At 36.6% G+C, this 17,941-nt stretch overlaps 1 protein-coding gene across 3 annotated transcripts in view; it reads left to right on the forward strand.

The window, feature by feature from the left end:
• Positions 1 to 17,941, forward strand: part of Brinp3 (BMP/retinoic acid inducible neural specific 3) — a 400,303-nt gene that overhangs the window by 242,408 nt on the left and 139,954 nt on the right. For all 3 annotated transcript variants that reach the window (XM_032914782.1, XM_032914783.1, XM_032914784.1), the window contains exon 5: positions 10,224 to 10,329. In XM_032914782.1, coding sequence (XP_032770673.1) covers positions 10,224 to 10,329 — 106 coding nt within the window. The remainder of the gene's footprint in view (positions 1 to 10,223; positions 10,330 to 17,941) is intronic.

The raw sequence follows: 17,941 nt of genomic DNA on the forward strand, positions 1-17,941 counted from the left end.
ACTGAGACAGAGGCAGATATTTACACCCAAAAAATTGAAAGCCAGGGACCCTCATGGTTCAATTAGATAAAGACCGCAAAAAGCTGAGGAGGAGGGTGACATCATAGGCAGAGCAGCAGTCTCAACTGACCTTGACCCTGAGATCTCTCAGTCACTGAGCCACCAACCAGGCAGCATACACCAGCTGGTCCTAGGTTCCTGACACATATTTAGCAGAGGACTGCCTGGTCTGGCCTCTGTGGGAGTAGGTGTGCCTAACCCTTGAAAGACTTGAGGCCCCAGGGAGTGAGGAGGTGTGGCAGGAGTGGTTGGTGGGTCTGGGAGAAAGGAGTGGGAAGTTGGAATGAGTAAGGGGAGTTGGAGATCAGGAGACAGGGGTTAGGAGGAATGAGAGGAGAAGGGCAAACTTGAGGGGGTAAATAGGAGACTGTAAAACATCTAAAAATAATGATAAAGTCTGAAAATTAATTTATTGGTAAAAGCAACTTCTAGAAATATTTCTGAGAGATGAAGAAGTAGATCCAACATGGAATCCCAGTCCAATGTTAAAAGCTTAATAAATGTTGAAATAATAAATGACTATCAAAAGATAAATGAAACAGGTGTCTTTAAATTCAGTATTCAAATGTCATGCAAACCAGAAGAATCCTAAAGCTACACCATCAATTGAATAAATAATATTGCTTTTTCTCTATGTGGTATCATCAGTATTTAGTGTTTTATATATTTGAAAATTTTAGGAATAGGTAAGGTAGACTATTGTCTATGTGTAGCAGAAAAGATTTATGATTTTTGTAACTCCCATAGAGCCTAGCCTTAAAATTTGTGTTTTAAGTTGATGTTTTTTTTTCTCCAAGATAATCATTAAAGGTTTAGTAATTAAGTACTTGCTCATTTACTCTATAGGTACTGAATTCTTACCCTATTCTAGATATAGTAGAGTTATTAAGAACAAAATGAGAGCTAAACACACAAGGGATATAATTATAATTATATAATTTGCATTATAATTTTATGATTGTCATATTATGATAGTCATAATAAAGCAAAAAAAATCTATTGTAAGAAGGAGGAGTGAGATAGGAAAATGCCTTCAATACATCATCCTTGATTATTTTCATAGTGCTTTCAATAATGTTTGAAACGTAATTTCTCATGAGTATTTTACCAAATGAGTTTCTGGAATATTTCACTTAATCTCTCCAGTTCCTGTTTGATTGACTGACTGTTGATTGATTGATCGATCAATTGATTGATTCAGAATTTTACGTGTATAGGTGTTTTGGCTGGTACTGTCAGATGCCAGAAATGGGTCTTAGGTCCCTATAGGTAGAGTTACAGATGATTATGTGTCATCATCTCAATGCTGGGAACTGAATTTAGATTTTCTAGAACAGCATCAATGTTCTTAAGAACTAAGCCGTCTCCCTAGTCTTTGATGAATGAATTATTCTTAGGCAAATGCATAAACAGGCAAATAGAAATCCAAACATCTTCAGATGTATATGACTTTTATCTTGAAAAAAATATTAACAGATTTATTAATAAAAAACTATTAACCTATTAATCAACTTAGTTTTTAGTACATAACATAAACACTGATCAGAGAGCTCAAAATATGACCATTTCAGCTGCTGTTGTTTACATCAAAAAGAAAGTTACCAGAAGTTAACAAATCTTATCTATTTACTGTTACCTCTACACTGAGGAACTACCATTCTGGTCTCTAACACTAAATTACATTGCCTGATTCATTTAATATGTAACAATGGAGCACTATCTTTGCTTATTTACTTATTGTTCTTTCATTCACTTAATTTTCATTTAATATAAATATCTGATTTAACATAGCATTACTTCTGTAACATTACATTTCTGAGAATTCTCTTTCTCATTTTATGCCATTGAATTAAATATTCTGCTATAGAAGTCAGGCTCTCAATTTGCTTTTACATTATATTAATAACAGATAGCAATTGTGACATTATGGTAAATTGCAGTGCTAACAGGTTCTACATACTGAGAATGTCCTCATGGCAGGCAAATGTCTTTGCATAGATTTTAGCATATTCATTGTTACTTTATCCTCAATATTTAGGCTATTTCTTTGTCTACATATGAAGACATTCTTCAGTGGAGTTCTTAGAAAACAGTAAGTTTGAAATATTGTTTACAATGTTCATTTTCCTCTTTTTTTTTAACCATTTGTAAAGCACATAATAGTACATCATAACCCAAAATTGTTCCTGTCTAAAGGAAATACTGGAACAAATAGTAGAGCTGAAAGAAAGGCCTTGCAGAGACTGCCCCACCTGGGGAATCCATCCTGTATACCGAATCCAAACCCAGACACTATGGTGGAAGCCAAGAATTGCTTGCTGACAAGAGCCTGATATAGTTGTATACTGAGAGGCTCTGCCAGAGCCTGACAAAAACAGACAGGGATACTTGCAGCCAACCAATGGACTGAGCATGGGACCCCAATGGATGAGTTAGAGAAAGGACTGAAGGAGATGAAGTGGTTTGCAACCCATATGAAGAACAATATCAACCAGCCAGACCCTCCAGAGCTCCCAGCGACTAAACTCCCAGGGAGTACACACAGGAACAGGAGGGCGGGGGGCGGGACCTATGGTTCCAGCGGCATCAATGAGAGAAGACTCTTGGCCCTGTGAAGTCTTGATGCCCCAGTGTAGGGGAATGCCAGGGTCATGAGTTGGGAGTGGGTGGGTGGATAGGCAAGCATCCTCATAGAAGTAGGGGAAGGAGTGATGGGAGGGGGAAGGACCAAGAAAGGGGATAACATTTGAAATGTAAATACATAAACTATCAAAGAAAAATAAACTACAAATCAGACACTTAAACAATAAATATAAATAAAAAAATCCAGTAAAAATGAATGGTGTATCTTTTAATTTTTTTTTGAGAATTTAATACCTGAGTAGCACTGTATTCACATTATTTTACTCTTTTTTTTTCTTCATTTAACATCTCCCTTGTTCCCCTGATTCTTTCTCAGGTTTTTTACTCTTTAGCTGCCTGCCTTTTGCCTTATATTCTTGCAAATGAGTTACTTGGTTTGTACCAACAGTCCATTGTTTCATCTGTACAAAAACAAAGCTATGTATGATTACTCAAAAACTACTTTGGTAGAATCAGATTCAATTGTGAAATACAAGTGGATCTTTTCAATAAGAAAGGTTTGCATGAGGTTTTATATAGTTCTTGTAGATCAATGTGGGGGAATCTAGTAGAATTACCTTGATAGATGAATCTTACTCATGTTTGCATCTGGGAAGTACTGGTCTAAGTCAGAGTTAAGGAACAAAAATAAACAAACCAAAAAATAAATAGAAAGATACTTACATACTAGAAATGTAAATATACAGATACACATTAAGACAGGAATATAGAAGGGAAATGGGATAGAAGATTTCAGAAGAAATGAAAGGAGAAAGGGTTTGATATCATCAAGACACAATTTTATATCTTGATGAAATTTTCAAAGAAAAATAGAACCAATATAATAAGAAATAAAAAAAATCTGAGAAGAAAAAAAAAGACTGTGAATGTGTTGGTGCTATGAGTAAACAATAGTTCTGAACCACAAAGTCTCATTTCAAATATTTTCAAGTATAATAAAACTCCGACAGTAAACAAGCAAACGTGGTGAAAATATTAGCAGTTGTTCCTCTGGGCTAGTCATTTATCTAGTTGCCTGTATTTCCAACACAGACATTTATTACTGTTTTTATTGAAAATGGCAGGTTGAACAAATAATAATATTGCTACTCTCTATGTCTTGTAGTCATGTAACCAAGAAGTAGTACAAAGATGACAAGACACTGTCAGGGGAAAGAGACGCATTGATGTCTTTTTCAGAAAAGAAAAGGAAATAAAAAAAAATTCTTTCTTTGAGTATTTTCAAACTTTGTTAGAAACATTAGATATCATAAGATGCAGATTTTAAAAACAATAGGCACAGTTGATTAAAAATGTGATTTATGTGACCATACATTGTATTGAATTTATGAGAAGCAATAATCACTTTTGTCGAAAATGTCCTATTTTTATTTTAAATTTAAAAACCTCAAATAATATTATATAGAGGGAATCATAATACTAAGAATCTGTGGTGATAAAATTATGATAGCTTAAATTAATGTATAATTAAACAAAATGTATGCTTCTTCATATATTTATTATTGTCCAAGGCAATGTAATTTATACTCAACATAAATAATTACACTTTTATTTAATGTTATTTTTGAAAACTCCTCAGTTAGGCACAGAATAGCTCATTTGGTTTTTATGGGAATTATTTTTCCCTGCTATGTTATTGTACTTCTTCCCTTAACCAACATTCTGTACTTTTAAGCCAATTGTAATTCTTATATCATTGTTTACTGACTCGTAGATTTTACAATGAATATAAACATGTATACATATATAAATGTACATGTATATGCATATATATATATATATATATATACATGCATTACATATACATATAAATTCCATGCTAGATGATAAGCCTAATTGGGAATTATTAAGATGTAAGAATGTATTTTTCCAAAGTAACTATTGATATAAAAAACAATGCTATATAAAAGAGTACCATGTAAATAAAAACCCATGGTATTAATATAGAGACTGGCAGGCAGATCAAAGGAATCAAACTGAAGACCCAAAAATGAAGGCACACATCTATGGACACTTGATATTTGAGAAAGAATTGAAAACCATTCAGTGGGAAAAGACAGTATTTTCAACAAATGGTGCTGGTCTATCTGGCTGTCTGCATGTACAAGAATGCAAATTGATTTCTTTTTATCTCCTTGTACAAAGCTCAAGTACAAGTAGATCAAGGACCTCCCCATGAAACCAGATATATGGAATCTAATAGAAGAGAAAGTTGGAAAGAGCCTTGAACACATTGGCACAGGAGGAAATTTCCTGAGCAGAATAACAGTGGCTCAGACTCTAAGATCAGTAACTGACAAATGGGACCTCACGAAACTGAAAAGCTTCTGTAAGGCAAAGGACACTGTCAATAGGATAAAATAGTAACCTACCAATTGGGAAAAGATCTTTACCAAACGTACATAAGATAGAGGGCTAATATCAAAAATATTCAAAGAAGTCAAGAAGTTAAGATTCCAGAAAACCAAATAACCCAATTATAAATGGGCTACAGGACTAAGCAGTGAATTCTCAGCAGAGGAATCTCAAGTTGCCAAAAAGTGCATAAAGAAATGTTCAACATCCTTAGTCATCAGGGAAATGCAAATCAAACCAACTCTGAGATCCCATCTTACATCAATCACAGTTTTAAGGTCAAAACTCAGGTGACAGCAGATGCCAGTGAGGATGTGCAGAAAGAGGAACTCTTCACCATTGCTGATGGTTTTCCAAACTGACACAACAACTCTGGATACAACCACAATTAGGTGGTTCCTCAGAAAAATTCGAAATAGTTTTACTGGAGTCCCAACTCTACCACTACTGGGTATATACTCAAAAGATGCCACATTCATATCACAAGCATATATGCTTCACTATTTACATAGAAGTCATATTTTCTATAACCAGAAGCTGGAAACAACCCAGAGGTCCCTCAACTGAAGAATGAATACATAGCATGTGAGACATTTACATAATGGAATACTACTCAGCTGTTACAAATGAGCACCTCATGAATTTTGAAATCAAATGGAAAGAACTAGAAACTATCATCCTGAATAAGCTAAACTAGATCCAAAAGAACATACATGCTATATACTCACTGATAAGTGAATGTTAGCTTAAAAGTTCAGATACTCATAATTCAACCCATAGGCCGTAAAAAGTTTAACAAGAAGAGAGGTCCAGGAGTGGATGCTTCATTTCCATTTAGAAGGGGGAACAAAATAATCATGGAATTCAGAGGGAGGGCGGTACTTGCAGGGGAAGAAAGTGGGAGCAGGTTTAAGTATAGGGGGAGACAAGCGAGAAGCCCAAAAGGCCTAGACAATGAATAGAAATATGCAGCAGTATACGGTGAGGCTGGGGGTATCCTTAGAGCGTCCCAGTTACCAGGGATTTAAGAAGATGGTCATCCTGTGAGGGTGACCTATCTGAAATGCCCAACAGGGAGATGGAATCTGAAGAGACCTCCTCCAGTAGTTAGACACGGCCCCCAGTGAAGGATGGGCCACCCATCCATCTCAAAATTTAAAGCCATAATTACTCCTGTCTGAAGGAAATGCAGGGACAAAAATGGAGCAGAGACTGAAGGAAAGGCCATCCAGAGACCATACCAGCTTGGGATCCATCCCATGTGTACACACCAAACCCTGACACTATCGCTGATTCCATGTTGTGCTCAAAGACAGAGGCGTGGCATGGCTGTCAACTGAGAGGCTCTACCAGCGTCTGAGACTGATATAGAGAGCCATTGGGCCATTACAGCCAACCTCAGGGTCCCCTATGGACTGGAGGAGCTGAAGGGGATTGAACCCAATAAGAAGAGCAGTATCAACTATCTAACTAACTAACTGACTAAGAAGAACAGTATCAACTAACTAACTAACTGACTAACTAACTAACTAACTAACTAACTAACTAACTAACTAACTAACTAACTAACCATAGACCATGCATGGTCTACTCTGTGGCACCAGCTACATATGGAGCAGAAGATTGCCTGGTCTAGCCTCAGTGGGATGTGTTGAGGTTGGTCCTGTAGAGGTTTGATTTTCGAGTAGGGGGATGCTTGAGGGGTGAAATGGGATTGAGTGGGTTGGGGAGCCCCCTCTTAGAGGTAAATGAGAGGGGGTAAGGGGTGGAGGGAGGGCTTACAGAGGGGGTCCAGTGAAGGGGATAAGATTTGAAATGTAAATAAAATAAGAAATAAAATAAAATAAGTAATAAAAAGTGAAAAACAATTAGATAAAAATAAAATGGTAAGAAGGAAGACCACGCTTTATCCTTAGGAGAATCTGTATGAAAGTGTGTGTTCATGCATATACATGCATTCCAAAATGTATGAATATAATCTGTTCAGTCATTATAATGTTAGTGGTATATACATATGATAGCAGGGTTAGCTACTAGGTGTTGAGTAACTTGGGGTCTGTACCCTGGGGTAAACTTTTTGCCCTGCTATCAGTATTTCTCATGTAACTGTTGTTCAATTTCTACTTTTGAGATATCATTAACAGACCCCTCCTTCCATGTTAGCAATATATGGCTGTCAACCTTGTTCAGATCTTGTTAGGCATACATGTTAATGAGCCTTCATGGATATAGCTTCTCCGATTTTTCTAGGAGAAAATCTCCCAGCAAACTTCTTTCTCCTCCTGCTTTTAAATAATTTTCATTTCTTTACAGATACCTGTGTCTTAGGAAATGGAGTGTTGATGTATGCCACAGTTGATGCCACAGTTTTTCTTGTTCTCTGACTTTTAGTGAGCTGTTTTTTGTTGTTGTTGTTGTTTATTTTTTGTTTTTTTGTTTTCTTTAATGGTTTCTATCTTTTGCAAGGAGATTGAAGAGTAGACTTACATTAACCGTGGGTATAAAGATTAATATTTAGAAGGTAGTTAAGAAATATGATAGTTAGGAAAAGTGATAGATGTAAGTCCTTCTCCAAACATCCTTGATTTCGTTATGTAGGCCCAGGTAGTTTATTAGATTTTTCAGTGGGAAGGATGATTCCTGCTAATTGAGGTCATTAAGTACAATAAGACAACTGTACTATCAAAATGTGCATGGGAGTATTGTGTTCTTTGGTATATAATGCCACAATGGGTCTGTTTTAGTTCATGGGCATAGGAATAAATTCTGTTTCCCTCCATTTATGGCATGAATGGAGTTTTCTCATACCTTGAAATCTAGTTGTCTATCAAAAGGCTTTTTAGGTCAGATCCAGTTCAGGTCTTCAAGATTACATGTTCAAAGGCATAGTATTTTCAGATAGGGATTCACGCCAACTTCTAGGCAAAAAGGAGGAGTCAAAGAGGAAGATTCTTTGTATGAGTCTCTTGGACAACTCTGACCAACCACCGAGAAGATTTCTCATGCCTTGTCTTTGTCAGATTGTCTATAGCTACTGGGAGAAATACTGTTAGCACAGATAGGAAGGTTTTAGTTCAACTCCATATCTACACATTAGTTAGTATCATGTTTATCTATATAAATTAGCAGTGGTAGTAGTTTTTTCTCGGTTTAATTAATGGTATACATTTCATTTAATATAAATAAACATAAGCCTCTATCATTTGTTCACACAATTATAGTAATATTTCTTTGATACAGGAATAGATCTATATTCTGTAAAACTCTAGAACTGTATAATAAATGAAACTGTAGAAAAGAAGTTGAAAGAAAAATTGAGAACTACCTGAAAGCCTCTATTCAAATTTTTTCTACTTTTGTATCTTCACTGAAAATAATAAGAAAGTCTGAAGAAAATGTACATTAAAAACTCAGGGCCAGAATCAAATATGTGACTATCATATTCATACAGCAAGTTCTCTATAGAGAAAATTTTAACAAGATTCAACTTCACCTGTCACAGTTAGTGAAGTTTTACCTCCCATATCACATGCTACATAGCACTTCCTCTCCCAGGCCATCAAGCTCATGGCTAGTCCATGTACAGCCATTCCCAGTACTATGAGCCAAGAAAAAATTTGTACTGTGATAGATGATATGATTCCTTGCTTTTAACATATCCTGTCCCCCAAACAAATAAAATAAAATACTTTGACACTATCATTCCCACTTTCTAAAACACAAACTTTAATAAATTACTGTTTGACTTTCATTGACTTTCATTTTATTTTTTTTAGACACATACACAAACACACACACACACACACACACACACGCACTATTCTTAATTTGTCTTGAGTGTGACTCTTCTATTAATCAATGTCAATCCTTTTAGATGTATTTACCAGATCTATTTCCCTCCAAAGGGAAGATCTTTAGAGCATGCTGGCTGAACACTTTGGTGACTTTCTCCATTCTTTTTTTTTTTTATTAATTTGAATATTTCTTATATGCATTTCGAGTGTTATTCCCTTTCCCGGTTTCCGGGCAAACATCCCCCTCAAAGTTGTCATTTTTTTTTTTTTTCGGAGCTGAGGACCGAACCCAGGGCCTTGCGCTCATTTTATTTTTATCTATAAAATGACACCTGGTTTCAAAACAGACTATGAGAAAAATATATAAAATATTAATATTTCAACTGATGTCTAAAAATTCATGTTGTTTTGGTATATTTATCCTTTATAGATTATGGATGTGTTTGAAAACATTTGCTCAATAATTTAAGATTTAAATTTATTTCAACAGTATTTATTCTATTACTCGATTACAAGTAAAATATTTGTGTATGCTATTCCTAGTTCTAAGCCTAGTAAGGCTTGTAGAATTCACCTATCAATATAATACATTCTAAAATAATTTCTTAATAAAAAGTGTTGTAACTTAGTTTTTAACTAATTTAAACACTGACTGATCAGCAAAGTCTATCTTGGTATGTTGACAAATTTATACATATAACAATATATTTTAAAAATGTGTATTCACTATATGAAATTTCTCAACTCCATACTAAAACTTTGCCATAAAAGCTACAGCCTTCTTAGTGTGTCTTTCCACATGAGGTTTATCTTGAGTATAAATAAATTAGTCAGTAGAGAGAATGGAGAAAACTGCATTCAAACTTGATCGGAAGAGGGGCAACTAAAGGGTAAAGACTTTGAGTTAACATGATATCTGAATAGGGACACTGACCTCATACTGAGCAGATGAGATGGAAGAAAAATACCTGCATTCATATTGGTGGATATATTTTAATTTGATTTAATAAAAATGATCGTTAATTTTTAAGTGTCACTTTAATTTACAAGTGCGATTAAAAATAATTACTACAGAAGTCAAAATTTTCCAATAGCATTAGGTTGTATGTCCTGTTATTATATATTTCTTACATTTTCTCGAAGTGAGCTTTATATGTATTAAAAGGAGAAATGAAAGTGCTGGAAACGTGTTTCTTTACTCATTGTTCGCTTTGAACTACCTCTTGCCATTGTCTACTGTGTATCACAACTTTAAGTGATGTTTGCCATCAAATACTACAGTATGAAACAAGGATACTCTAGAGCAAAATGTTATAGCAGTATGATTTATTTAATAAAGTTAATGTTTTTCTTTTTCTTTTTTTAAATCAGGTGACAGAAACACGAACGGGTCCTCTTGGCTGCAGTAACTATGACAACCTAGATTCTGTCAGCTCTGTCCTGGTTCAGAGTCCAGAGAATAAAATTCAGTTGCAAGGTATGTAGGTAAATTTACATGAATACTTTATGAGTCTAGATGATAGGCTATGCAGCTATAATTCCTTTTGCATTTATAGAAATAAGCCATTTTGTATTGAAAAAAATGACTTAAAAGCACTTGATCGTTTACCAGAGGACCTGAGTTGAGTTCTTAGACCCCAAATATGAATGCTTATCGCCCTCTGGATTTCTGGATCTTGGGGATGGGAAACCTCTGGCCTTCTTAGACACCTGTACTGTTGTGTACATAACTAAACATAGACACACAGATTGCATATGATTACAAATAATTATAAATCTTAAAAACGAAGAAATCCCAGCATGTACATACTAGGATTTCAAAGTTATTGACAACGCTAATCTAACAATTTTACTATATCTGGATGATGTAGATCATGTGAAGAAATATCAATTTATTTTTCTTCACAAATGAAGTAATAATAATTATTAATTCTTATATGGAGAATAGTTTTATTGTAAATGCCAACCACTGTTCTCTACTAAGAGACTATATATATGTATATACATATATATAGGTATTATTAATATTTCTATTCATATTATAAAATATGACAGGCAGTTTTAATTTAACTTAATACAGCAGACAGTGATGCCTTAGATTCCTAGTGAGTAGAGGTATACACGATATTATATCAAATTGTTCGTATTCTCATTATTTAACTTCAGGAGGATTTGTGATTGTTGGCATATGTCCTTTTATTCACTCGCACTCTAGAAGGTGATTAAATGTAGGTCTTTAGCAAAAGACCTGGAAGTTGTGTGTGTGTGTGTGTGTGTGTGTGTGTGTGTGTGTGTGTTCTCAAAAGCAGACATAAGAATGTATAGTTCTTCATTCTTAAAAGCAAGAGATAGTGCAACTGACTCGAGATGACACAGTTGTGATGAACACTTGCTGTTCACGTGGAAAACTAGGATTTGATTCCCAGCGTTCACGTAGAAACTCAGACTTTGGTTTCACCTTCAGGTTATTTGATGTCCTCTCCTGACTATGGTAGGCTACTTCATGCAAAAGATATCCTCACACATTCAGACATACACCCACAATCATAAATAAATAAAATATGTAAATATTTTCTAAAAGAAAAAAAAACAAAAATGCACATTATCATTATAAGTATTATTGAAAGGACCTGATAGACCCAATGAAGAACTGTGTTGATCAAAATGGGAAATTATTGAGCAAAATTAATTTTCTGTCATTTCTATTTCATTTCCCTTTCAGAATTTTATATTATATATATATATGTTTTGTTTACCATAAAATTATTTAGAAATTACACTCTAGATTCTAATTATATAAATGTAAAAACAAACTATATCCATAATAACTTAGGTTTAAAGAATCCTAAATGGTTGATAATTACTATTTACTTCAAATATTATAATTTAAAAATTTATTTGATCTTTATTTTTACACTCCAAATTTTATCTCCCTCCTATCTACCCTATCAAATGACAATGTACTTACATACATGAGATAAATAAATATTTTAAAGCATATAAAATATTTAAATACTGTAAATTTGATAGACCTCATTATTTATTTGAGGTTTAAAGTTACTGGATTATTTTTGTTCCTTAAAAAGCAAAGAGTGCTAACACCACTGTTTGTTCTATATGGAGTTTTATTTGATGTGATATTTAGTTTTCCATCATTATATTACCTCTGGTCGAAATATACAGGAACTCTAGAAAAATATCTTCATTTATTTAATGATTTAGAGAAATGACTTGTGAACAATGTACTGATTTCATCATCTGTGAATCATTGTACAATTTCACAATTGAAAGAGATGTTCTGTTAGTAAACACATTTGACTACAAGCCTGAGAACAGAGAACAGAGTTGTGTTTCTGGTGATCAAATGATGGAGAGAGGACCAAATTCAAAGGTTTTCTATACCTGCATGCACACATACACACACACACACACACACACACACACACACACACACACACACACACACACACACAGACACACGCGCGCGCGCGCGCGCATTTTGAAGACATATTTATGAGTAGTTCTTATAAGAGTTTATATTGGAAAGAATTATTAGGTAGTATAAAAATATATTTATGTTGATAGTGTAGTACAGTAGTCAAGTTTAAGTAATTGATAAAGATATAATAATGAATACATATTTTGGAATACTGATTATGAAATAGAATTATGATTTCAGTGATGGATTTCAGTGCATGTGCATTTATGTGTATGTGTGTGTAGAACTGCACATGCCCTAGGCATCTCTTTTGTATGTAAGTCTTAATGAGCTTTCTATTCCATATCCTTCATACTTTATTATTTACTTTAGTGTTTCTTTCTTTTTTAATTTATTTATTTTTATTGGATATTTTTTATTTGCATTTAAAATGTTATTCTCTTTTCTGGTTTCCCATCCATAAGTTCCCTATCCCATCACCCTCCTCTTCTTCTATAAGGGTGTTCATTCTCCCCAACCACCCTCCCTTCCTCCCTCCCTGCCCTGACATTCCCCTACACTGGCGGGTCTAGTATTGGCAGGACCAAGGTCTCTTTCTTCCATTGGTGTCCAACAAGGCCGTCCTCTGCTACATATGCAGCTGGAGTCATGGGTCTCTCCATGTTTAATAGTCTTTGCGTAGTGGTTTTGCCCCTGGGAGCTCTGCTTGGTTGTTATTGTTTTTATGGGGTTGCAAGCCCCTTCAGCTCCTTCAGTCCTTTCTCTAACTCCTTCAACAGGGAACCCATTCTCAGTTCAATGGTTTACTGCTAGTATTTGCCTCTGTATTTTTCATGCTCTGGCTGAGCCTCTCATGAGTCAGCATGTACTCCTTGGCTTCATCACTATTGTCTAGGTTTGGTGGCTGTATATATGTGGGCTGGATACCCAGATGGGACAGGCTCTGAATGGTCATTCCTTCAGTCTCTGTTCCAAACTTTGTCTCTGTATCTCCTCCTATGAACATTTTTGTTCCCCCTTTTAAGAAGGATTCATTAAATATACTATGTTCACACAATTTTTATGCTACTCTCCTACTGCTCCATCTAAAATTCATTGCCATTTACTTTAAATATTATTATATATTTATATGATTGCATAAGCATAATACAACCTGCTGAGTTGTTGAGTGCGTGTGTGTATGTGCATGCCTCTGTGCATGTGCGTGTGTGTGTGTGTGCGTGCGTGTGTGTGTGCGTGTGTGTGTGTGTGTCTGTGTGTGTGTGATTTGACTGCTTGTTCCTGTGTATATATCAGTTATCTGGCTTCTGCTGTACACTGATTTTTTTTTCAGAAGTCACTGATGGTAACTCTTCATCTAGGGATCTTTTGGGTTCTCCTCCATCTGTGTTGACATTCCAGGCAGTGTGAGCTTTTTCAGGTGTTGTTTAGACAACCTTATTGTTGAGATTATATGTCTTCAGGTTCCCAGTCATAAATAGGAGACGCCCTGAAGATCTGGCCATTGTAATTTTTCCAATGTGCCTAATATCAGTTATTCAGTTCATTTTGAAAAAAAAATGTGATTTCTGAAATGGTTTCTGTTTATGAAAAGAAAAAGTTTCTTTGAAGAAGGGTGAAAGCTCTATCTGTTGTCATAAGAATAGTTCTTTAGAATGATGTTATATGTCATACTGATTTAGGAAAGTAACAATAGTATATTCTCCTCTAGGTTCTATGATGTTTCAGGCCATTGGGTAGTTGCCGAGGTTTACAGTACAAATCCTGAGGAGACCTTAAGCCCAGCTCTCTTTTGTTGTTGTTTTTCAATTTTATTTAACTGTTTTTACACTCCTGATTTTATCCCCCTGCTGCTCCACTCTGATAGCTCCACATCCCATCCCTCCTCCCGCCATCTCCCTGAGGATATCCCCATCCCCTAAGCTCCAGCTCCCACCCTACCAAACCTCCCCACGCCCTGTGGCCTCCAGTCTCTTGAGTGTTAGATTTTTCACCTCTGACTGAACCCAGACCTCGAAGTCCTCTGCTGTATATGTGTTGGGGGCCTCATACCAGCTGGTGTATGCTGCCTGGTTGGTGGCCCAGTATCTGAGAGATCTCAAGGGTCCAGGTTAATTGAAACTGCTGGTCCTCCTACAGGGTTGCCCTCCTTTAAGCTTCGTCCAGGTTTTCCCTAATTCAACCACAGGGGTCAGCAGCTTCTGTCCATTGGTTGGGTGTAAATATCTGCATCTGACTCTTTCAGCTGCTTGTTGGTCCTTTCTGAGGGCAGTCATGATAGACCCCTTTTTGTGAGCACTTCATATATTCTGTAATAGTTTCATGCCTTGAGGCCTCCCCCTGGACCTCCTTTTCCTCATTCTCTTTTCCATTTTTGTCCCTACAGTTCTTTCAGACAGAAAAATATGGGACAGAGTTTTTGACTATGGGATGGCAACCTCATCTCTCACTTGATGCCCTGTCTAAGATGAAATGCCCTACAGTGGAGACAGGAAACTTGTAGATTCCACCTCTCTGTTGGTTCTTAATGACTCAACTGAATCTTGGTGGATCTTTGCTATTCTGATCACTGCATTTCTTAGATGATGAAGAGAGGTAGGATGGCCTATCTCTCTTTACAGCTGACACATATCTTACAGATAATGTTTTTTTCTTTTTTTTTTCTTTTTATTAACTTGAGTATTTCTTATTTACATTTCGATTGTTATTCCCTTTCCCGGTTTCTGGGCCAACATCCCCCCAAACCCTCCCCCACCCCTTCCTCCCCCCATTACCGCCCTCCCCCCAACAATCACGTTCTCTGGAGGTTCAGTCTTAGCAGGACCAAGGGCTTCCCCTTCCACTGGTGCTCTTACTAGGTATTCATTGCTACCTAGGCGGACAGAGTCCAGGGTGAGTCCTTGTATAGTCTTTAGGTAGTGGCTTAGTCCCTGGAAGCTCCGGTTGCTTGGCATTGTTGTTCATATGGGGTCTCGAGCCCTTTCAAGCTCTTCCAGTCCTTTCTCTGATTCTTTCAACGGAGGTCCTGTTCTCAGTTCAGTGGTTTGCTGCTGGCATTCGCCTCTGTATTTGCTGTATTCTGGCTGTGTCTCTCAGGAGAGATCTACATCCGGCTCCTGTCAGCCTGCAGTTCTTTGCTTCATCCATCTTGTCTAATTGGGTGGCTGTATATATGGGCCACATGTGGGGCAGGCTCTGAATGGGTGTTCCTTCTGTCTCTGTTTTAATCTTTGCCTCTCTATTCCCTGCCAAGGGTATTCTTGTTCCCCTTTTAAAGAAGGAGTGAAGCATTCACATTTTGATCATCTGTCTTGAGTTTCATGTGTTCTGTGCATCTAGGGTAATTCAAGCATTTGGGCTAATAGCCACTTATCAATGAGTGCATACCATGTGTGTTCTTCTGTGATTGGGTTACCTCACTCATGATGATATTTTCCAGTTCCAACCATTTGCCTATGAATTTCATAAAGGCATTGTTTTTGATAGCTGAGTAATATTCCATTGTGTAGATGTACCACATTTTCTGTATCCATTCCTCTGTTGAAGGGCATCTGGGTTCTTTCCAGCTTCTGGCTATTATAAATAAGGCTGCTATGAACATAGTGGAGCACATGTCTTTTTTATATGTTGAGGCATCTTTTGGGTATATGCCCAGCAGAGGTATAGCTGGATCCTCAGGCAGTTCAATGTCCAATTTTCTGAGGAACCTCCAGACTGATTTCCAGAATGGTTGTACCAGTCTGCAATCCCACCAACAATGGAGGAGTGTTCCTCTTTCTCCACATCCTCGCCAGCATTTACTGTCACCTGAGTTTTTGATCTTAGCCATTCTCACTGGTGTGAGAGGTGAAATCTCAGGGTTGTTTTTTTGCATTTCCCCTATGACTAAAGATGTTGAACATTTCTTTAGGTGTTTCTCAGCCATTCGGCATTCCTCAGCTGTGAATTCTTTGTTTAGCTCTGAACCCCATTTTTTAATAGGGTTATTTGTCTCCCTGGGGTCTAACTTCTTGAGTTCTTTGTATATTTTGGATATAAGGCCTCTATCTGTTGTAGGATTGGTAAAGATCTTTTCCCAATCTGTTGGTTGCCATTTTGTCCTAACCACAGTGTCCTTTGCCTTACAGAAGCTTTGCAGTTTTATGAGATCCCATTTGTCGATTCTTGATCTTAGAGCATAAGCCATTGGTGTTTTGTTCAGGTAATTTTTTCCAGTGCCCATGTGTTCCAGATGCTTCCCTAGTTTTTCTTCTATTAATTTGAGTGTATCTGGTTTGATGTGGAGGTCCTTGATCAACTTGGACTTAAGCTTTGTACAGGGTGATAACCATGGATGGATCTGCATTCTTCTACATGTTGACCTCCAGTTGAACCAGCACCATTTGCTGAAAATGCTATCTTTTTTCCATTGGATGGTTTTGGCTCTTTCATCAAAAATCAAGTGACCATAGGTGTATGGGTTCATTTCCGGGTCTTCAATTATATTCCATTGGTCTATCTGTCTGTCTCTGTACCAATACCATGCAGTTTTTATCACTATTTATTTATCACAGTATTTATCTTTGTAATACTTCTTGAGTTCAGGGATAGTGATTCCCCCTGTAGTATTTTATTGTTGAGAATAGTTTTAGCTATTCTGGGTTTTTTGTTATTCCAGATGAATTTGCAAATTTTTCTGTCTAACTCTTTGAAGAATTGGATTGGTATTTTGATGGGGATTGCATTGAATCTGTAGATCGCTTTTGGGAAAATGGCCATTTTTACTATATTAATCCTGCCAATCCATGAGCATGGGAGATCTTTCCATCTTCTGAGATCTTCTTCAATTTCTTTATTCAGAGGCTTGAAGTTCTTATTGTACAGATCTTTTACTTGCTTGGTTAAAGTCAAACCGAGGTACTTTATATTATTTGGGACTATTATGAAGGGTGTCGTTTCCCTTATTTCTTTCTTGGCTTGTTTCTCTTTTGTGTAGAGGAAGGGAACTGATTTATTTGAGTTAATTTTATACCCAGCCACTCTGATTTCTCTTCAGATCATATAAATCTTTCACCTTTTACAGATAATGTTTTTTTTTTTTTTTTTTTTTTTTTATTAACTTGAGTATTTCTTATGTACATTTGGCAAACATCCCCTTCCTCCCCCCTTCCTTATGGGTGTTCCTCCCACCCTCCCCCCATTGCCGCCCTCCCCCGACAGTCTAGTTCACTGGGGGTCAGTCTTAGCAGGACCCAGGGCTTCTCCCTCCACTGGTGCTCTTACTAGGATATTCATTGCTACCTATGGGTCAGAGTCCAGGGTCAGTCCATGTGATCTTTAGGTAGTGGCTTAGTCCTGGAAGCTCTGGTTGCTTGGCATTGTTGTACATATGGAGTCTCAAGCCCTTCAAGCTCTTCCAGTTCATTCTCTGATTCCTTCAAAGGGTCCCGTTCTCAGTTCAGTGGTTTGCTGCTGGCATTACGCCTCTGTATTTGCTGTATTCTGGCTGTGTCTCTCAGGTTAGATCTACATCCGGCTCCTGTCGGTCTGCACTTCTTTGCTTCATCCATCTTGTCTGGTGGTGGCTCTATATGTATGATACATGTGAACGGGTAGGCTCTGAATGGGTGTTCCTTCAGTCTCTGTTTTAATCTTTGCCTCTCTCTTTTCT

The sequence above is a fragment of the Rattus rattus genome, chromosome 10 (assembly GCF_011064425.1).
Source record: "Rattus rattus isolate New Zealand chromosome 10, Rrattus_CSIRO_v1, whole genome shotgun sequence".
NCBI classification, from domain to species: Eukaryota; Metazoa; Chordata; class Mammalia; order Rodentia; family Muridae; genus Rattus; species Rattus rattus.